The sequence below is a fragment of the Phoca vitulina genome, unplaced genomic scaffold (assembly GCF_004348235.1).
Source record: "Phoca vitulina isolate PV1807 unplaced genomic scaffold, GSC_HSeal_1.0 scaffold55, whole genome shotgun sequence".
Taxonomy (NCBI): Eukaryota; Metazoa; Chordata; class Mammalia; order Carnivora; family Phocidae; genus Phoca; species Phoca vitulina.
Genome location: NW_022589758.1, coordinates 2,065,141 through 2,087,728, shown reverse-complemented (window position 1 = coordinate 2,087,728; position 22,588 = coordinate 2,065,141). Strand labels below are relative to the sequence as shown.

General features: G+C 43.9%; 1 protein-coding gene across 1 annotated transcript in view; it reads left to right on the top strand.

The window, feature by feature from the left end:
* Window positions 1-19,746, top strand: part of ACE2 (angiotensin I converting enzyme 2) — a 37,913-nt gene extending 18,167 nt beyond the window's left edge. Inside the window, exons 8-18 of the mRNA XM_032389615.1 lie at window positions 619-788; window positions 3,401-3,627; window positions 6,205-6,349; window positions 8,047-8,145; window positions 8,857-8,979; window positions 9,860-10,032; window positions 11,285-11,343; window positions 14,319-14,419; window positions 15,719-15,835; window positions 17,671-17,865; window positions 19,611-19,746. Of these exons, the coding sequence (XP_032245506.1) occupies window positions 619-788; window positions 3,401-3,627; window positions 6,205-6,349; window positions 8,047-8,145; window positions 8,857-8,979; window positions 9,860-10,032; window positions 11,285-11,343; window positions 14,319-14,419; window positions 15,719-15,835; window positions 17,671-17,865; window positions 19,611-19,719 (1,518 nt within the window). The 3' untranslated portion in view covers window positions 19,720-19,746. The remainder of the gene's footprint in view (window positions 1-618; window positions 789-3,400; window positions 3,628-6,204; window positions 6,350-8,046; window positions 8,146-8,856; window positions 8,980-9,859; window positions 10,033-11,284; window positions 11,344-14,318; window positions 14,420-15,718; window positions 15,836-17,670; window positions 17,866-19,610) is intronic.
* Window positions 19,747-22,588: the final 2,842 nt, after the last annotated feature.

The following is a 22,588-nucleotide window of genomic DNA, read 5'->3' as shown; positions in this document are numbered from 1 at the left end:
TGAATAGTTTTTTAGGAAAGAGAAGGTCATTTTTGTTTGCTTATACTTGGAATATAAAGCATAAAAACAAAAACATCACACATAATCTCACACAGTCTACTGTTAATTTTTTGTGTATTTCCTCATTACTATCACATTATATAAGTGGTTTATATATTCTACTTTTTCACTTAATATTAAATTACAAAAAACATCAATAAAAAGTCTTTATGAATGGAATTTATTTAGATTTTCCATTCCACGAAGACATCATTATGTATTTAACCATTCTGGTGGTGGTTTCCACTTTTTTGTCTATTAAAAATCATTTTACATGTTGTATACCTTAAATTTACACAATGTGATGTGTCAAATATATTTCAATATTTAAAAATAATAAACAAAAAAACCCATTTTAAATGTAATTCTTTGACCTAACTTCTGAGAATTTCCTAGGTTAGTTCCCTAGAGACAGGATTACTGAGACAAAGAGTGTAAACACTTTGAAAGCTTGACATGTCCGTACATGTCGCCAAATTGCCTTCCAGAAAGGTTATGCCTATGTACATAGCCAACAGAAAGAATGCTGTTATTTTAATGCTAGAATGAAATGCCGTTCTTTTTTTTTTTTTCTTTCAGAATTGGGATGCAAGGAGGATATTTGAGGAGGCTGAGAAGTTCTTTGTGTCTGTTGGCCTTCCCAACATGACTCAAGGATTCTGGGAAAACTCCATGCTAACAGAGCCAGGCGACAGCCGGAAAGTGGTCTGCCACCCCACAGCTTGGGACCTAGGGAAGCGTGACTTCAGGTAGTGAGGATGATCCTTACAAAGCTGATACTAAACTGGGAGACAATGGAGGCAGGAATGAGGATGGATTTGGATTTCTTCTCTGCTTCTCTAAGCACAGAAGAGATGTGTGAACTCTCCTTAAATGAGGACTCGGGAGTCCATGAGAGCACATCTGGGCTTTTCCAGGAAAAGGGGATTGTCAGCAGGCCCTAACTTGAACTTTAGCCTGTCTGCCTCATTTGAAATAATATGCACCCATTAGATTTGCCTGGTCATGGGAAGGGTGGTGTCCCCGTGAGAAAGATTTGGTGCTAAGATTTATGGAAGATGGCTGGGTGGATCAGGCATTGTTCTTCCCCTCCATGTTTCTCTCTTATGAGTGAGATAGGACAGGTGAATAAATAAGCTGGGATAAAAGAGAGAAGGTGGTACGTGTTAGAAGAGAACCACAGAGAACACTCTATAGGGAATTGGAAGAGAACTGACTACACCCGGAATAGGATGTAGGCTCAGACAGGGCTTTTCAGGTGACATTTGAATTAGGCTTGAAAGACGAGAAGGGTTTGGACAGACAGGGCTGGGAGGAGGACACTGGGCTGGAAGAAAAGCAGGATCAAATGCAGAGAGGCAGGGCCTGGCATTGTGTACCAGAACCAGCAAGTTAGGCTAGAATAAAGGTCATGTGAAGAAGGGTCTGTGATACAGCAGAATGTGCACAGGCTTTCGAATCCCAGGTGTGTAACTTAATGACTAGGTAGCGTTGGGCAAGGTATTCAACCTTCTCGGGTTTCATTTTCCTTATCTCTAAAAGGGAGTGGTAATCCCCAGGTAGCAGCTTTGTGAGTGTCTTAGGTTGGGTTCCCCAGCTTGAGAAGAAGATTCTGGTACAGATGCTTCACTGAGGGACAGACGTCAGGCAAAAGGGGGTGAGGGAAGGGGGGTAGGCAGGGGAAGGAGTTAAGTAAGGATGTGGCCTCTGTTGGAGACTTGGCCTCAGCCTGATCCCACGGGGCTCTCTGGACCCCGATTTGTACCACAGTTGGTCACACCTTGAGAAAAGAGGACTGGCCTTTTGTACCCCCACATTAGTCAGTCACTGGCTGCGGACTGCCCCAGAGTGTGGGAGGACACATTCTCCTGGTTGAGGCACCTCTCACTTAGCCAAAGGCAGTGCACAAGGAAGCAGCTGTTGGCTTTTAAGGGCTATGATGCAGTCACAATGGGGGATGGGTGGATCTGCCTGGGAGAGCTGGTCTGGGCAGGCCCCCAGCAGCGTCCACTCGAGTAGGGCCTGACAGTCCTGTTCTGTAAAGGGCTGGATAGTAAATAGTCCAGGCTTTGCAGGTCTCTGCTGCAACGATTCAGTTCTGCCCTTGTGGCATCAAAGCAGCCACGTACCGTACATAAACAAATGGCACCTGTGTTCCAACAAAGCCTCATTTATCAAAGCAATTCACTGACTCCCATACTAGAGAGAGCCTTAAAAATGAGGGAGTACATGTAAGTTTCCTAGCCCAGGCTCTTAGGTACTGTAGACACTAAACACACAGTAGCTCTTCTTGTGATTGTTTCAAAAGAGAATAGAGAAAAACCAGGTTAGAAAGGCAGGTCTTACTGGGCTGTATTAAGGAAGCTGAGTTTCTTCTTGAGCACTGGGGGAGACTTACAGAGTATTTATCAGGGGGATGACATGGTCAGAGGGGTAAGAAAATTAATTTGGGAACCTACTGAAATATGCCCCCTGCATTCACCGGAATGGAACTGCTCTTGCCAAGCTGAACAGGACCACTGTCAATTGCCGAATGCAGTCCTTATTGAATTGGGCCACTGCAGCCTTAGACGGTGTTTACAAGTTTTCTTCGAAATGCTATTTTTCATTGGCTTCTGCATTGTCATGCTCTTCTGGACTTCTTTGACTCCTCTCTCTCTCTCCTCCTCCATCTTCTCTGAATCATCTTTCTCCACTCCGTACGTACTGGGACCTCCTAGGGCTCTGTTTTTGGCCCTCTTTCCTTGCCATTCTATGCCTGCTTCATGGGCCACCACATCAACTCGCTGACTTACAATGCTAATGACTCCCAAATATCAATTTCCAGCCCCTTCTCCTCCTACTTCTCTATCTTGGCTCTACCAAACTGCCTGCTGTGTCCTGAATGCTACACCCTTTTCTCAAGCCTTTTTCAATGAGCACTTCCAGGAATGTCAACGTCTTGTCCCTCCCTGCCATCTACCTGGCAAACTTCTACATGTTGATCAAGGTCCGGGTTGCTCATTGCATCCTCAGTTATGCCCTTCTCGGCGCTTCTAGGAGACTGTGCCTGCATTCACTTATTGTTATGCCCAAGGCCATGTCTACTGATCACTTACAGAGTACTTGCCTGAGAGTTTTTGTAGTAGAAGACTCTGCTTATCTTTCTATTAGTTTGTGAGCAATAGGATTCAGCCCTGCCCATCGCTTTATATTGAGCACCTTGTACTGTTTCTAGGACATAAAAGGTAAGTTCTCAAGATTCATCGGTGAACAAATCTTGGAATGATGAACCATGCTACCAAAATCCTATACTGCTCATACTGTGATGATTAAATCAAATTCATTGAGATTCATTTTAATCTTGCCCGTTTTTGTGCAGGATCAAGATGTGCACAAAGGTGACGATGGATGACTTCCTGACAGCCCATCACGAGATGGGACACATCCAGTATGACATGGCATATGCTGTACAACCCTTCCTGCTAAGAAATGGAGCTAATGAAGGGTTCCATGAAGCTGTTGGGGAAATCATGTCACTTTCCGCGGCTACACCCAAGCATTTGAAAAACATCGGTCTTTTGCCACCTGGTTTTTCTGAAGACAATGGTATGGACATTTTTCTTCATGGCTTGTTTTGGGGATTCTTTAGTTAGTTGTGGGCAAAGGCTAATATTATCACGTATGGGATATATTTAATTTTTGCCACATAAAGTACATGATATTTATGGGTAACTGGGAATTGCTACTGGTAAAAACATTTTTTAAGGAATGTATCATAACAAGGGGCGCCTGGGTGGCTCAGTTGGTTAAGCGTCTGCCTTCGGCTCAGGTCGTGATCCCAGGGTCCTGGGATCGAGCGCCATGTCGGACTCCTTCCTCAGCGGGGAGCCTGCTTCTCCCTCTCCCACTTCCCATGCTCGTTCTCTCTCTCAAATAAATAAATAAAAATCTTTTTTAAAAGATTTTTATTTATTTATTTGACAGAGAGATAGAGAGCACAAGTAGGCAGAGCAGGCAAAGGGAGAGGGAGAAGCAGGATCTCCCGTCAAGCAGGGAGCCCGACGCGGGGCTCGATCCCAGGACACGGGGCTCGATCCCAGGACACAGGGCTCGATCCCAGGAGTCTGGGATCATGACCTGAGCCAAAGGCAGCCGCTTAACCGACTGACCCACTCAGGCACCCCAATAAATAAAATCTTTTAAAAAAAAAAGAAAAAAAGAAAAAGGCATAAGAGAGCTGACTGGATGAATGGTCTTGGAACTTTAAGAAACATCTAACAGGGAATAAAAGATGCTAAAACAGGCCCACAGAACTGAAATGGCTTATCCAAGGTCACCCAGCTAATTAATATTAGAGTTCTGACTAGATCCCCCTGGTTCTAGGTAAAAACTTCCCAAAATGTGAGAGCTGGAACATTCTAAAAACTATTTTACAGAGGCAGCAAACTGAAGACAAGAGAGGAAAAGTAACTAGCCCAAGGTCAAAAAGCAACATAGCAGAACCTGAACCAGAGCCGTAATCTAAAGCTTTTCCCATAATATTATACAAAGCAAAGTGCGACTTGAAATTTGAGAGTTCTTAAAGAAGGGGTGGTGGAATATCAAGATTGGATGGGACTGAAACGTTTTCTTCATCCAGCTGAAGCATGAATTTGCCCCTGTGACATCCCCTCAGATCCATGCTGTCCTTCAACATCTTTGCCCAAGGCAGCCTGTTTCTCTTTGGACGGCTGGGACTTGATGGCACATGACGAATGTTCGTGAGATCCAGATTCTTCAGTGAAGATGCCATGACTTTTGATTCTTCCTTGTAAAAGGAGGATACTTAGAGCCAAATATGTTCTCTTCTGTATATTTCTCTCCCCTCATTTTAGTTATGTGGCTCAAAACATCAGCTCCACTGGCTGAAACGTTTGGTCAGTGAGGTCAAGGTCATGAGCTCCATCCTTGTGGGGGCAATTCACTGTGCCTTGTTTCTGGCTCCAGACTTTGGTGATCTCATGAAGGCCTGGGAGTAGGTCAGTGTAGAGTCTTCATCATGTCTGAAAAAGTTACTGTAAGCATAGACCCAGTGGGTAATAGATGAGTAATAGCATCCTCCCATGAAGGGAGCAACAAAGGAAAGGGAGTTCACGGCAGCCACATCTGTTGCCTAATTTTAAAATATAATTCTTAAGTCGATTAACAGACAATTAGTTGTTTTTATCATTTTTTAAATATTCCCTGACAGCAGGCAAAGATGATTGAATCACTAGGATAGTACTAGACATGGTTAAACAACTGGTTTGAAAAATTCTTGTTTCCTTCCTTGGCTCTGCCCCTGATCTGTGAATGATGGTAAATGAACCCCTTCATTCCTTCTCTCTCTCCCTCCCTCCTTCTCTTTACCTTGCCTCCTTTCTTCTTCCAAAAATATTTACTGAGCCTATACTATGTGCAAGGCATTTTTCTCGACACTAGAGGTACAGTGCTGTGCCAAGTAGATAGTATCCGCCTGCTTACAGTTCACTGAGCTTCCCTAGTACACTAGGGCTGAGCTCTACTGCTTTTTACATCACTAAATAAAGGATAGATGAGATCACATAATGTGTTAAAGCATTTTAAACTGAGGTGAAGAAGATGTCAGTACATTTAAAGTGTACTGTACTTCTGATTATCCAGTGGATAGTTTCTTCTGGAGAGGCTCTTTTTTGTTTGTGTTTTTCCTCCCTGGTTTACTGGCTTTTGGCCACATCTGTTTAAAATTTGTTTTTTTAACAGAGACTCAGAGAGGGTATCATGTAGGAGACACCAGGTTAGGTGTACAGTCTTGAATGAGACATTTACAGTCACTGCCTTCATGGAGCTTACAGGAATAAATAGTATGACAGTAGATGAAATAGCCCTAATTGGCTCTGATAAGAGGTATTTAAGGAAGGCAATTGACACTAATGAAAAAATGAGGATTAGCGGTTGCTTGCAGATTCATTTTACCTGTTCTTTCCAAGTCTTCACCCTCCTCCAAGTCCCTTAGCTGAGAAAATGAGTAGATACATATTATTATGTTCATTGTCAGTATTTCTCATGTAATCATCCTTAATGTAAGTATATCTTGAGGAATAATATCTTGAGATTGGGAAATTAATACAACACATCCACCGTCGTCCTCATGTTAATATTTATCCTTTTCCATTTTACTTTCAGAAACAGACATAAACTTCCTATTCAAACAAGCACTTACAATTGTTGGAACTCTACCATTTACTTACATGTTAGAAAAGTGGAGATGGATGGTCTTTAAGGGTGAAATTCCCAAAGAGCAGTGGATAAAAAAATGGTGGGAGATGAAGTAAGTCAATGAATATGGAATCAGCAAAATGTTTTGTCTCATGAGTTTACCACTTACCTAAAGGCAATTTCCTGGCTTGTACACACATACACACACACACACACACACACACACACACATGCAAGCATGCACGCATGCATGCACACACTGCCTCCTTTTTATTTTTCAAGTCTTCATTTGGGGGCTTTCTCCTCAGATAATATGTCCTTGGTTCCGCCTTCCCCCAAGCAGGATCCGATGACACAACTTCTCATGGTCTATCTTCTTAAGTGCTGGGTCACCCATTAAACTGTGATATTTTAGGCACTGGGGATCCAATGCTGATCATTTCAGATGTTTTCCTTGACTTCAAAGAAATTTTAGTCTATGGAGGGATGTGGAAAATGAAACCATGGCAATGTGTTCTGTTATGGGAGTGTATGGGGATCCATGAGCATCCAAGGCAAGATCGAAAGCCCAATCTGGTGGGTCAGATGAGGAGAGGCATCCAAATTAAGCTCTGAGAGAGAGGTGAGAGTTAACCAGGTGTATGTAGAGGGAAACAGAGAATTCCAGGCTAGTGAGAGGCTGGCACTTTTGGGCAACAGATAGTAACGCTTTCAATAGTTTCAGCACTACATTCTTCATGCCTGGGACACACAGGTATGAAATAAATGGGTTTGGGATGAAAGAATTACAAAAGAAGACAGGAAGGAAGGAAGGAAAGAAGGAAAGAAGGAAAAGGAAGAGTATTTTCCCCTCCCTCTATTAGTCAGACTCCTGTCAATTATTTTGCTTTGTTTTTCTTATTTTTCCTTTTTGTGATGAAGATCTACCTATATAACATTCAGCCCTGTATCCACGAATTTAAGTCAGTGCCACTGTTCTGCCAAGATTCTCTGTTGACATAAATTCTACTTGGGAGGAAGGAGACAGCAGCGAAAGTAACTGTTTCTAGTATTTGAGTATTACTGAATTTGTCTCTAATGATCCCACAATCAGAAAGGACAAATGTCTTAAGTTTAAATAATGCCAAGTACATGGTTTCCCTGCATTTTTTTCTGATTGAATTAATTTTTGATCCCCTTTAAAGGTTTATTTTGAAAGGTAAATGGTACCAGACCCTTAAAATCATTCATTATGCATTAATCACTCCATTAGTTCAACAAACATACATGCAGTCTTTCCTTAGCATTTGGCATCATGATTGACACTGGAACCATAAAGGTAACTGAGACAGCCCCGCCCTCTAGGAGCTCCAGTGTCCAGGGCCAAGAAGAAGATGTGTATGAATAATTGTAAGACAGAGAGAGAAATGCCAAAAGAGCACAACTAGGGAAGGCTAAGGGAGCTGGAGGGGTTCACTGTGCTGGCGGGTGGGTGGGATCAGGGGCAGGCCCCACAGAGGAGGGGGCACTCCAGCTAGCTTTGAAGAATAAGTTGTCAATGTTACAAAATTCTGTCTGCCAGGAACACATGGAATGTGGTACCAAAGAGGGATTATTAAGATTTTCACTGTACATTTTTGGCCATGGGATGCACTTTATTAAATTAGTGTTTTGAAGATGCAGCTGTTTTCCAGTGGTATATTCTGGATGAATTAAAAAAGGAAGAGATAACCACAGGAGGGCTCTATTCTGTAATTTTTTACACTGTTTCTATTTCACCTGACAAAACCATGTTAACTGCCTCTAACGTATCTGCTTTGTTCCCCAAAGGCGAGACTTAGTCGGGGTGGTGGAACCCTTGCCCCATGATGAAACATACTGTGACCCTGCATCTCTGTTCCATGTTGCTAATGATTACTCATTCATCAGGTAAATGACAGTTGTCTTCTCACTGTTTAACCCCCAGGGTTTGTGGACAGCTGTGCTAATGGCAAAGAAATAGGGATCTATGAAGTAATGACTATAATTTCTCTTTCTCTTTCTACCCTCCTTCCCCCTACAACCTCAAAACAGATCATCAATTTTAATTCAATTTAACTCAACATGATTTATTGGGTCCAATAAAACTTATGTGAGATCTTTTCTCTACCATGAAGGAATTTATAGAATCCTTGGGGGAAATAAAATTATCTTTGTCTTCTGGTTACTGGCAGTGCTCAGAGTGATGGTAATAGAGTATTTTTAATTTGAAGTCCAAAAACCTATGTTCTTCACCTATTAGCCCCAGATCTTGAGTTTGCTGAACCTCAGTTTCTTTATTTGGAAGGTGGAAATAATATTGTTGGCCTGCCATAGGGATCAATTGGCATTATTTACATGAAAGGGCCATAAATATGGAAAGCACAATACAAATGTGAACTAACATTTAACAAAGTAATACTGCCTTTTTAATCAGCTGATACATAAATACAAGTAGGTTATGATGAGTCTGCAGGATTCATATTTGGGTCTTTTGGAGAAAGAGGTTGGACTAGTATCTCTTTGGTTACTAGAGCCTCAGAATTTAAACATATGCCCCAATCTGTGAGTCTAGCACAGTAATTAAACACGGGACTGCTCTCTTGTTTGTCTATTTTACAGATACTATACAAGGACCATTTATCAATTCCAGTTTCAAGAAGCCCTTTGTCAAATAGCTAAACATGAAGGTCCCCTACACAAATGTGATATCTCCAATTCCAGTGAAGCCGGGCAGAAGCTGCTGTAAGAAATACTTCAAGGGGCCCCTGGGTGGGTCAGTCGGTTGAGCGTCCCATTCTTGGTTTTGGCTCGGGTTGTGATCTCAGGGTAGTGGGGTTGAGCCCCACTTCCAGCTCCAAGTTCAACAGGGAGTCTGCTTAAAGATTCTCTCCCTCTGCCCCTCCTCCCACTCTCTCTCTCTCTCTCAGATAAATAGGTGAAGCTCAAAAAAAAATTTTTTTTTCAAAAAAGAAATATTTCAAAGATGTTGAATATTTCAAAATGTTGAACCTCTCCTGCTATCCAATATTACTCATTTCCATGCCTAGGTTTCCTTGTTCTAAAAAGAAATTTCTAGGGGTGGCTGGGTAGCTCAGTCGTTAAGTGTCTGCCTTCGGCTCAGGTCATGATCTCAGGGTCCTGGGATCGAGTCCTGCATCGGGCTCCCTGCTCAGCGGGAAGCCTGCTTCTCCCTCTGCCACTCCCCCTGCTTGTGTTCCTTCTCTCGCTGTGTCTCTCTGTCAAATAAATAAATAAAATCTTTTTTTTTTAAAAGAAATTTCTATAAAATTTGATTTCCTTGTTCTAAAAAGAAAAATTTTGAACTCAAAATGTCCTCATCCACAAATTAATGGTTTATTTTATGGTCACACAGGAACCTAGACCATGTGATGGCTGGACAGTCTATCTCCTCTCCATGTCATAACTACAGAGCTCCCTTTATAGTCATTAGGAGGAAAGGGATTGAAGGATGAATACATCCATTAACCCACCTGATTTTCTTATCTGCCAGGAGCAAACTTAGCTAAGCCAAAGAGGAGAAACCATAGATCATAGTGTAAATATGTGTACATCTGGAATTCCTCAAAAAGCCCTAAACCCACCCTCCCCTTTTTTCATGTAGCCAAATGCTGAAGCTTGGAAGATCAAAACCCTGGACCTTAGCATTGTATAATGTCGTAGGAGCAAAGAATATGGATGTAAGACCACTGCTCAACTACTTTGATCCTTTGTTTACCTGGCTGAAAGAGCAAAACAGGAATTCTTTTGTGGGTTGGAACACTGACTGGAGTCCATGTGAGTACATTGAGTGGACACATTTCAAATGCCTCCCTTTCCGCTTCCCCTAGTCTCCTCTGGCCCATCTCATGGAGCTATGACACAGCGGAGTGTATTGTCCCTCTGTGTAGACCCTGCTTCTGACTGGCTATGGTGACTGCTGCCATTTTATTGGGGAGGAAACAAATTTGTTAAGCACCTACTATGTATCAAGCATGATGAAAACTACACACACACACACACACACACACACACAATTTTCTCTCTCAAGTCTGCTTTATTAGCCCCATATTTAAAAATAAAAGCGTATAACACTCCCCAACCCACTGCACTCAAATCCTGCTCTTCAAAGACAATTTTTTAAAATCAATTTTAATGCTATTACCTCTTCTTTCTGGCAGTCACATATTTCTGAACATTTTGTTTATACAATTTCTTTATTGGTCAGTTTTAGGGATGCACTTCTGCCTACTCTCCCACCTCCCTTTCTCATCTCTCAATAAAGTTTTAATATTTTTTACAAGAAGTTAACAGTATTTATATCATAATGCCTGAAGAGCCAAGTAATACACTATTTTAAACCCTTTCCTATGTGGCTCTTTGTTTGTCCTGGAGTTTCTACTGCCTTATTTCTTTTAATGTCTAATTTGCTATTATTGTTGCATTTATCTTTTCCAGGTATTCCAACATATCTATTCTTTTCAGCCTCATTTTTTCCTAAAGACTTCCTTCGTAGAGTCCTACATTCTTCTGTCTCAATCTGACCACAGTTTTCATCCTGAGTCATCCATCTTTTTGCTGCTTTCCTGGTTTGAATCCATTGCTGCCTGGATTCCATGCCTTCTTTCTTGGATCACCTCTTGTTTTGCTGCAGCAGAGACTCCAAGTGACTTTCTAAGCAAGAGCATGTGGGGTAGGAGGGTCAACTGTGTCCCACAGTGGCTTTAACCATACCTTAACTTTCATTCCCCTTGTTTTCAGTCTGATATCTTCTTCCCACCCCCAGCTGTACTTGAATCCCAAGCCTCTCTGGGACTCTGTGGGACTTTTGGGGTCTCTACTGCCTCTGCATACACATCAGGCCATGGCTTTCTGACCCCCCCCACCCCCCCGGCTCCGTTACTTCTCATTTTCCAAAAGTGTATGTATTTATACCTGTTAAAAAATTCCTTTACTATCACTTTGGTGGGATCTTGGGAGGGGAAGGAAATAAATGCACATGGTCAATCTGTCATCTGTAACCAACAGTCTATGATTTCTCTTTAATCAGATCCTGACCAAAGCATTAAAGTGAGGATAAGCCTAAAATCAGCTCTTGGAGAAAAAGCAGTGAGTATTCTGGACAGTGTGTCCGTTACTTCTTTTTTTTTTTAAGTTTTATTTATTTATTTGAGAGAGAGCACATGCAGAGGGACAGAGGGAGAGGGAGAAGAAGAGAAGCTGATTCCCTGCTGAGCGTGGAGTCTGCCACTGGGGCTCGATCTCATGACCCTGAGATAATGACCTGAGCCGGATGCTTAACCTACTGAGCCGCCCAGGTGCCCCCGTCCTTTACTTCTTAATGCACTCCCTTAACTGGGACAAATAAGCCCATTCCAGTGTGTTCTAAAAGAAGACAGGCCACATGTTTCTCTTAAAAACTACAAGCTCCAGATTCTGGCTCTTGGGCTTTTTTTTTTTTTTCAGTAACACATTCTTTATTGGATTGGTGATGTCTACTTTTTCCTTGTTACTTTCAAGTGCTATGAAGATGAATGAGAAAACATCCAATCTTAAATATCAAGTGTCCACCCTTTTTTAAAAATAATTTTTTAAAAATTTTATTTATTTGAGAGAGAGCGAGAGAGCACAAGCAGGGGGAGTGGCAGAGGGAGAGGGAGAAGCAGGCTCCCCACTGAGCAGGGATGCTGGCTCAATCCCAGGACCCTGGGATCATGACCTGAACCGAAGTCAGAAGCTTAATGGACTGAGCCACCCAGGCACTCCAAGTGTCCATCATCTTAATTCACTCTTACCACCATTACTTGTATTTGAGGAAGAGGACAAGGTTATGTTTTGAGAGATTGTTTTTAGAAGTACTGTAGATAGTTTTGCTTTGTTTTGTTTTAGTCAATCATCCATATCCTGGAAGCTTGTTAAAAATGCAGAATCTTAGGCCCCAGCCCTGGACCTGCTTAAGCCAAATCTGCATTTTCACAAGCCCCCAGCTGGTTTGTATACACTAGACTGGGAAGCTCTGATTTACAACAAGATTTCTCAAACCTGGCTGCACCCTGGAGTCTGGAGTCGTACGGGATGTTTAAAAAATATTGAAGCTCGAGTCCCACTTCCAGAGATTCTGACTTAATTGTTCTGAGGTGTAGCATCAAGAGTTGGGCATCAAGAGTTTTAAAATCTCCCCCGGGTGATTCTAATTACGGCCAAAGTTGAGAACTACTGATGTCTAGCTGCATTTGGGGATAACCGAATGTTTCACGGCAAACCAGATCACTCACACCTGCGTGTGAATTCCTTTCAGCAGCTATTGCTGTCTCAGGCTAGCCAGGCTGAAGAAGCAGTGGCTTTGGGAAAGAGGAGAGGACCGGGCAGCCCCAGGCAGATGGGGAGCACAGGAGGCCGTGTAGGATGAGAGGACAGCCTGGGACTGTTGGATGGAGCGGCCCCGGGCGCAATAGAAAATTGTGATTTGCATTGCATAGAGCCCAAGATTACATTTCGACCCCCTTCTGTTTCCTGCCAAGTTAAATATTGCCTAAGGCTCCACGGTAGTTACAGCGTCATTTTCCTAGCTAAGTAAGACAGCTAAACATAGATAACACAGTAGGAGTGAAAAAGGAAGCTTTAAGAAAGAAAGAATAAAAATGAAGGCGCATCCCTTCCCAAACCTTAAGCGTTCAGATTTCCAGTTCTTCACCATCATTGAATGTCTGTGGGATTATTTCTCTTATCTTTATATTAGTGCTTCCTTGGCCCAATACATTTTCGTTCCTTTAAAGGATCCAGCAGATCAGGATCCTTTTCGGTTATCTGGTTTTCTTGACGTCTGTCCCCATGTTCTCTTTCCCTGCAGTGAGGGATTGCTAAATGGTCTTCAGAGGGGTTGGTGGTGTGCCGCTCTGAGGCCCCTTAGCAGAGTAGCAGGCTGCTTTGCTGGGGCCGGCCCCCTGCTTTAGCACCCCCGGCGCATCCGGGCCAGAATCTCGGCCCAGGTCAACCTGTTGTATGGCAAAGTCCAACCGGATCTTTGGCATGGTTTTGTGAACTCAACCTTTACTTTTTTTTTTAAATTTTATTTTATTATGTTATGTTAATCACCATACATTACATCATTAGTTTTTGATGTAGTGTTCCATGATTCATTGTTTGCCTTACTTTTTTTTTTTAATATGGAAATAGTAACCAGAATATTCATAGTAGCGATATTAATAACATTATTAGTACTCTTAAAGCAGCTTTTTTTTGCCAAACCTGAGTGGTATCAAGCTGAGGTTAATGTAACAAATCTTCTGTGAAACCTTGTCATTGTTTTTTCTAAAAGGGAAAGGAGAGAGGCAAAATTTGTGCCATTCATTGATTTCTACTGCCAGCTACTGGAGGAAAGAGTGAATGCTTTTTTACTCTTTTAGCAAATGTTCAGACTATGCAAATATGCCAGCTGTTTGTTTAGCACCGAAAAACAAGAACAAATTACCTTGTCGACAGTTATTTTTTCCTTCGAACCTCAAGTTTCTTTTTCTTGTACACTTGTACATATCTGAGAACTTACTATATACACAGTAAAAGCTCTGCATCTTCGCCTACAATACCTGGACATTTTTTTTCTTTTTTAAACTTATTTTTTTCTTTCCACTATAATTAACATACAGTGTTATATTCGTCTCAGGTGTACAATACATGGACATTTTAACTAAAACCCACAACTCGCACGGCTCCCATCCATAAAGCTGCCCTCAGGATGTTTATTTTGGCTCCTCTCAAACCGAAAAGGATCCATGAACATGGTCCTTAAAGCACAGGTGCCTGACAGCATTAGTGCCACCTGGGAGCTTGTTACACATGCAAATCCTCCGGTCCCATGCCAGACCTTCTGAATTAAAAACTCAGGAGGGTAGGGCCCACTCTTCAGTGGTTTAACCAGCCCTCCAGGGGGATGCTGGTGCCCACACAAGTTGGAGGTCACTGACCTAATGAATAGCAAGATTCTCCAGAGTATTAGAAAATGTAAAAATAATGCTTCTGGAATATCAGGTTTTGAATGTATCCCATGATCCCTACTGAGCAGTGTTTTTCTTTTGAATTTGCAGTACGAATGGAATGACAATGAGATGTACTTGTTCCGGTCATCTATTGCATATGCCATGAGAGAGTATTTTTCAAAAGTCAAAAACCAGACGATCCCTTTTGTGTGAGTTACTCTAAACAGTATTTCTCTTTCTCTTGGGCCTGAAAAGATATTGTGCTTAAACTTTTATGCAAGTAAAATTAAGAAAAACCTCCTAATGACTCTGGAACTACTCTGATATCCTGAAATTTGGGCCATTCTCTTTAGGGAGGACTGTGACTTACTTGACTTATAGATTGCAAGAGCACTGTTCTCTTTCCCCGTCTCCTCCCTTCTCCTCTCCCTCCTCTTTTCCTCTCCCTTTCCCTCCACCAAATGCTTCCTCTACCCTCAGCACTGAAAGGAAAAGACAGACATCTCTGCCTTCACTGAACTTGCCTTTAATGTGTACTTCATGTGTGGATTACAATCAGCAAAATATGTTAAGTGAAATATACTAGAATGAGATGGTGACAAGTTCAAGGGAGAAAAATACCACAGATGGGGGGCTAGGGAGTGCTGGTGTGTCTACAGTTCGGCTTTAACTGCAATGGTCAGAAAAGGCCTCATGAATCCTTGAGCAAACATCTGAAGCAAGGAGAGCACCAGCAAAGCAGACAAGGGGAAGGTAGGTAGCAGGTGGAAAGATTCTGAGGAACGAAGATCCTCCACCTGTTGAAGGAACAGCAAGGAGGCCAGTGGGGCTGGGGCAGTGAGCTCATAGAAGACAAGTAGGAGGTGTGGTCAGGGTGGTAGTGGGGCGTGGGGGTAGGAGGGGGAGAAGAACGTTCTCCTGGGCCTCCCAAGCATTCCAAGGACGTTGGCTTTCTTCTGAGTGAGAAGGGCTGGGAGCCACAGGATCTGCCTTAGGTTTTGTCAGGATCCCTGTGGCAGCTGGGAGAGGCCAGTCTTGTCACCTTGTTGGTAAAGCCCACTCCTTACCCCCCCCCTCCCGCTGTGGGTGTAACGTGACGGGTTTTGCCTCGTGGCACTGGGGTGGAGGAACGCACCACCTCTGTTCGTGGTACTGAGCCGTCGCCGCCCGCCACGGTGTTTATCACAATCCTGGGGCACCCATGGTTCCTCGCTGGTTCTTCAGCTGCCTTCAGTTCGAAATTTTTCTATCATTGAAAGAAAATGGGGTTCATCTAGGGGGCAGAACGGATAGCGCCAACTTGTGTCCTTGAGTTCATGTGCTTTGGGAAGTGTTGAGGATGTGGGGACAATCACATCCTTCCATTGTTCGCCCTATCCCATGTCTCTCGCCTTCACCCTGTGACTCCCCCCCCCCCGCTCCCACCCCCTTTTCACTGGTAGGGGGAGCCCCCATTCTCTTTGCTGTGTCGTCCGTGCCACAAGGGAAGATGTTTCTTTTCTCTGCAGGGAGGATAACGTGCGGGTGAACGATTTGAAACCCAGAATCTCCTTCACCTTCTTTGTCACTTTACCTGGAAATGTGTCTGGTATCATTCCTAGAGCTGACGTGGAAGAGGCCATCAGGTGATTTTACTTTCAAACAAGCTCTCTAAGGGGGAGGGAGGCTGACAAATGCACCCACGACAAGGGCTTGTGGTTTAGTGTGCTCTGTGTGCCGGGCACTGTTCTGAGTCCTTTTTCAGCTTAAAGACTGGGGTTTTAATTCCAGAAGGATCTCTCTTGATTTGGGCTCCTCCGTACGCAGGCTCTTAAACAGTATTGGAGTGTAAGTAGTTGATTTGGGAGGTGATCTCCAGAAGCTCTGAGAAAGAAAAGTGCACAGGGGCAGAGGATGGAAGGAAGATCATAAATGACATGTTATCGAGCAAGGGACCGCGGTGAGCAACTAGAGCTCCATGGTGCCGGGGAATTCTGGGACACTGAGCAGATCATGCACCTGAACTGTCCATCCGCGCTGGGGTATTTATCCGCCGCCTCCCACCAGCCATTGGTTGCGAAGTGCTGGCCGGTGCCATGGCTTCCCCGGCAGTTCTGGTGTGCAGGCCGGGCAGCCCCCTGTGGCCTGAGAATGCTCTCGGGCAAAGGCAGCACGTACTGGCTGAAGAAGGTCTGGCCTGCACGCGTGCAGAATGGTAAATGCAGAAGGGACATGGACACGTATTGCCAGCATTTGTTGTAGGGACTCGTTTGAAGGAATCGTTTCAGTAACCAGAGTCAGAAACGAGGTGGGCAAGAATAGGATTCCTTAGCTGTCGCTTGGCCTCGACACTAGGAGAGGGACTTACTGTGGGCAGTGAGCATCCAGAAGGAACGATTGGCCCAAGGTGCCTCGTCTGTTTCCCCAAACAGCAAGAAAGAACAGATCGATGACACTAAAAAAAGGCTTAAGATACCTGCTGCTATGGGGGAGCCCGCTAGGTGGCCCTCTTGAGCCGCTGTTCATCTCTGGAAGCAAATCCAAGACCTGCCGGGCAGAGTGGGCCTGGAAAATCTGGCTTAGTTGGGGTGTACAACCCACCCACATCCAGAGACTTCACCGTCGGCCTCCAAATGACTTGTTTCTGTCCTGGGGAAGAGTGCCAGCTGAGATCAGCATTAAAGAGCCCAGCCCTCCTTGTGAGCTGCGGGGGATCCCAAATCTCCCGTTTCCAGAATGACTTGAGACGAATTCAGGCTGAGGTTACATGGCTAATTCTGCTCTGACAGATCTCCCTCTCTCCTTTTGACCTCCTGACCTGTACTACACCCAAGGGAAGGAGGATGGGCTGCCAGACCCTTGGGCTTTCAATTCAGAATATTCTCAATTTCCCTAGTTTTGGTTTTTAAAATCCCCTCCATCCTTTTTTGCTCTCTAAAATTAAGCCATATCCCATCCCCAGTGCTGGAAAAATTGGCGAAAGCCCCTCTCCTGCATTCCTCCCCTGACTCCAAAGGTCAATCCCTTTTATTTGGAAACTACAACCGTCAAGACTTGGGTATAGGACCTGGTTGATTTGTAGAAGAGATGGACCCAATTGTCCTTTTCTGTTATCTGATATAAAGTCATTGTACACCTACTCTGACAGAAGGGAAATTCTTGCCAAATACGCTGACTTTGCCTTTACAACACAGCAGTCATGAATGAACAAACACCAGCCAGTTGCATGTTTCCACACTTGCAAACCAATTTTCCAAGGAAGCTGTTGCCAGACCTAATCTAGGCTACAAGATATGAAAGGTGCCTAATTGTCAGATCTCGTACCTTTCACGGGACCTGGCTATCGCCTTTGATTTCATCGCTATTTGAGGTGTACAGTCTTAGGCTAAGGCTTATCAAATCCTTTCAGGAGCAATGATGTAAGAAGTAAATAATTACACACAATTCTGTTTTGCCTAAGTGTTTTTGCTTTTGGGAATAGGATGTCCCGGGGCCGTATCAATGATGCTTTCCGCCTGGATGACAAGAGCCTGGAGTTTCTGGGGATTCAGCCAACACTGGGACCCCCTTACCAGCCACCTGTCACCATATGGCTGATTGTTTTTGGGGTCGTGATGGGAGTGGTGGTGGTTGGCATCGTCCTGCTCATCTTCTCCGGGATCAGAAATCGAAGGAAGTAAGTGACCCTTCCTAGACTTACCTTATCTTAAAACAGGTTTAGGGAAAACTAACTGGAAAATTTGCAGCAAGTGGTAGGTTGTATAAGCCAATTACTTTTTTGGACAATTTTGCACCTAAATATTCTGATGCATCCCCTAGAAATTTCCCAGATTTCGTCAGCACTTTGCCTTCCTAGCTGGCGTGCAATGTTCAGCCTAGGGCTTTCGAGCGAGCCCGGGGAAACTCCATCCTGGCCACGGTGTCCTTTCCCTACTGCCGGGAGGTCCCGCAAACTCAGGGAGGGGAGGCAGGCAGGCTCAGGGGATTATCCGCACTCCTAGTCTTCCTTGGTCTAGAAGTGACCCCGGAGACTGGCTCAGTGATGGTTGGCACTGTAAAACCATTCTAGAATGAGCTCTGCGATTCGCCTCAAACTGCCACCCTTCCATCATCTTCATTCCCCCTCAGGTGGCCCATGCTCCCTGTCATCCCCGTAGCTCAGGGGCCACAGTGCCCTCTCATGTGTTCTTGAATGGAAGATCCAAGTCCAGTGAGGATTTAAATCACCAGAGACCTGATTTATAATCTTGCTCTGCCACTAGATGGTTTTTCTGACCTTGAGAAATCACTGGCTTTCATTGGGCTTATGTAATTAATGTTAATAATATTTTATAGCACCTACCAAAACTGTGCACACTGCAGGTTGCCTAAACGTGTTCATGATGGAATTTTGACATGCCCTGGTCTATTTTGCTCAGTTCTTCACTGTGGAGATTTTTAGTTCCCTAAAATAGCTTCAGTTAAGAAAATTAGGCCTTGAATAGAATACATTCATATGGTTAGAATTATAAAAACTCCAAAGGATACCCAGAATCTTCTTGCCACCCTTTGCCTCCAAGTTCCCTTCCCAAAGCCAACAACAATTATCAGTTTCTCAGAGACCTGTCTGCGGTTGGAGGGTCTGCATTTTTAGTAAGGCCACCCCCCAGGTGATCTGTATGCACATGATGGTTTGAGAAGCATCCTTACTTTGCACATGAGCTACTTGGGGAACCTCCTTCATGCCGCATGCTGGCTACCCTGCTCAGTACTTGGACGCATTAATAGTCTCAGCAAACATATGATGTCAATATGTAATTATCTAATTATCTTCACGTACGTACCGAACTGAGCTTCAGAGAGACCAAGTCACTCTCTCAAACTGACATGGCTTGTCAGTAACAGATTGGGAGCCACAGCCGGTCTGCAAACCTGGTGCTTGTGTGACAGAGCTGTCCTGCTCTGGTCTGAACACTTGGGAAGCTGATCATTTAGTAGGGAAGCTCTTTAAAAAGGAGGCACTTGGCTAAATGACCACGTCGTTTCTAAGTGACCACTTGGTTTCTATAAAGAATAATCCCGGCTACTGTTGGTGGAGGCTTGCGTGCCGGGTACGGTGAGCACTCTGCCAGCACCATCTCCTGGACTTGGCGGAACCGCCATCGTTTTCCAAATAGGCAAACGGAGGAACAGAGGTGCGTGCTCTCTGACCCTGGAGCAGATACCTAAGCAGCCTCCCACGCTCTGCCAGCCTTCCCGCCAACCAATCGTGGGGCCAAAGGAGGGAATCTCATGCTCTCTAGGGGTTCCCAGTCCATCGGGAGGGGATAGATTCACCAACGAGCGATTTGATGCTAAGGTGACAGAAGCCTGGGCCAGTGGGGTCCAAGGGAGGCCGGGTCCTTCAGCACTGTACCAAGGTGACTTCGCTTTATTTAACAGGAACGATCAAGCCAGAAGTGAAGAAAATCCTTATGCCTCCGTGAATTTGAGTAAAGGAGAAACTAATCCAGGATTCCAAAATGTTGGTGCTGTTCAGACTTCATTTTAGGAAAACCTGTTTGATTTCCTCTTGAGGTGATTTTATTGCATGCAAATGTTAATTTTATGGTACAGACAATAGGAGATTATAAAGCTGTCATTAGATATCAAAACTATGGCTCTGGTCAGGAAAATTTACCCCAAGAAGACATGCCTGAGGAGAGGGCATCTTCACTGGCTTTCAGTATTTATTTCTGCCTCGAGATTTCACTTCTGTTCATGTTTGAGAGTAATAGAGAAAAATGTGTCTTTGGCCTCACCGGCTGTTCGGGGTGATGGAAGTGGAAATGTCTGTTGCCTGGCTGGAGTGGAAAGAGAAAAGAGGGATATATGGTGGGAGCAAGTGGGGCCTTCTCTGGAGCCCGGATGGATCGCTTTTAAGGACAGTCTCTGTGAAATGGCGGAACTGCAGGGAGCGAGAATGGCACACGCTGTTCACTTGACTTAAAGTCAAGTGTAAAGGATGGCACGCTCTTTCACATTAAGTTAATCTAAGTACTATAGTGATTTGCCCACAGCGGTGAGTGGACTGGATCATGCCTTCTTCGGGATGACAGGTCTACAGAAGAGAGAAGAATCCAGAGAGCTGTTCACAGATGTTGCCTTTTCACTTCCATCCATGCTTGATCATCATCTCCCTGACAACGTAAGACTAGCCCCAGGGGCCTCCTGGGACCCGCCCCCCCAGAGCACACCTGATGGAAACTCACTTCTGTTGTTCTCCGTGGAGTGACTAGAAACCTCAACTGAATGTCCTCCCCGGAAGTGGGTACCCAATCTCTTAAATCTTGTATTCACCCACAATGCCTGAGTAGTGCTGAGCACAAAGCAGACAATAAATACTGACTAGATTCACACTCCTGAGGTCTCACGTGTACTTACGTGCTGGGGCTTCGGGGATTCTGTCTGCTTGTCACTTCCACGGACAAAGTTGCTGTCTGACTGCCTGGGACACTTGACCTCTCAAATGTCTTGGAATGTGTCCCAATTTCTTAAATTGCTTTAGTGTACAAAGTGGCTCTAAGATCAGTCTAAAGAGGGGTGTGTAAGATTGTTGACACTGTCCAGTTAGGAACCAAGCCTAACACTCCTTTTGTAGACCTCAGAATCCAGCCCGGTTCTGAGCACAGCATCCACTACATACCTGAAGACGGATTCAAAATTGATGAAAATATCCCAACTTTACCCTGCAACTCACTCTCTGTGGTGACCACCATAATGTTAGAGTAACTCTGTACTTAATACAGTCTATGGAGAGGGGCGCCTGGGTGGCTCAGTCGGTTAAACATCCGACTCTTGATTTCGGCTCAGGTCATGATCTCAGGGTTGTGGGATCGAGCCCCACATCGGTCTCCATGCTCAGTGGGGAGTCTGCTTGAGATTCTCTCTCCCTCTCCCTTTGCTCCCTCCCTCTCACTCTCTCACATGCGCTCTCTAAAATAAATAAATCTTTTTAAAAAATAAAATAAATTCTATGGAGATAATGGTCATGGTGAATCAGTTAGCCAAGTCAGGAGAGGATGACCTTTTCTTCACTTCCAAGAGCATGTAGGCAGTCCCCTGGCTTAAAACAATAGCTGTAAATGCTAGATATCACCACTAAACATGGTTAAATAGCATTTTCAAAATTATGCATGTTTTACGTGGTATGAGTATTGTTCCTTTCCTTGGCTCCTCCTAGCATCACTGGGCTGCTTTTCTTATAAACCTCTACTGGTATCTTAAAACCTTCCTTGACTTGATGTCGGGAGCCAGGCTTCTAAGCACTGCTTCGGTTCTTTTCATAGTAGACGATTCGGTACTGTTTGAAATTTAGCAATAAGTGTATATTACTTTTGTTACAAAGAAGATTGTTTTTAAAAAACCAAATACAAAGAAATAAGGAGAAGAAAGGAAAGCAGACTTCATGAGGGCCTGTTGAGGAGAAGAGGAGTTGAGTTACTGGTTCCTTCTTTTCCCTTGGGTAGGAAAGAACCCTGTCAGACAGTACTTGCTCAAGAAATGTTCGCTGAATGTTATTCATGCCCTAGTGGTTATTTTAAAGTTCCATTTCATTGTAAGGTGAGATTTGTGCACCTCTGTAAAAAAAAAATAGAAAACTATCAAAAGTCCATTCTTCTGAAAATACAGGAATCTGCATGTATGTGTTAAGAAACAACCAAGAGAGATCACTGGAAATAGCTGGGAGGTGATGGAGTCAGTGGGATGAGACAGAATATGAGGATCTCTTAAGGGAGATGGTTAACTTCCATCCAGAGATGAGGAGCAGCACTTAGTGTCTTTTCAGTATAATTGTGCCTCCAGTGGCCTTTCTCTCTCCCTCCTTGACGTTACAGAAAAGACTGTGAAGTGCTTCAGAAGAGATGAAAACCTATGGGCTCAGCAGTGGGCCGTGAAGGAGAGGAGTCCCAGGAATAGTGTAAAAGCAGAAGTACCTTTTAGTAATCACCAGGAGAAACTGAAATAATACTTCTGTACCTTTGTGTCAAGATAGAAGACTGAAATAGAAATGTCAGTCACCAAACTAGCCAGGCGCCCCAGAGCCCCAAACTCAAGGATTGAATATGGTTAGAAGGCAGCAATCAATTCTAGAAATAAGACTGTGTGGTTACACCGTATCCAAATTGATAAGGATTAAAGTTAAAAAAAGGCATCAAGTTTACCTTAGCATCTTTAAGAATTTGCTCTATGTGGAAATATATTTAATATCTTCTTGAGTGATACTATTTAATTTTAGTTTTATATTTGCATGGCATACATATATGACCCAAAGAGTCTTTGTTCTAATCTAGAAGTCAAATGAGAGTTGAGTCATTTAGATTGAATTACGGACCACCTAATGCTGCCCCGCTGTATAAGGAGGTCCTCTAGGGCAGGGG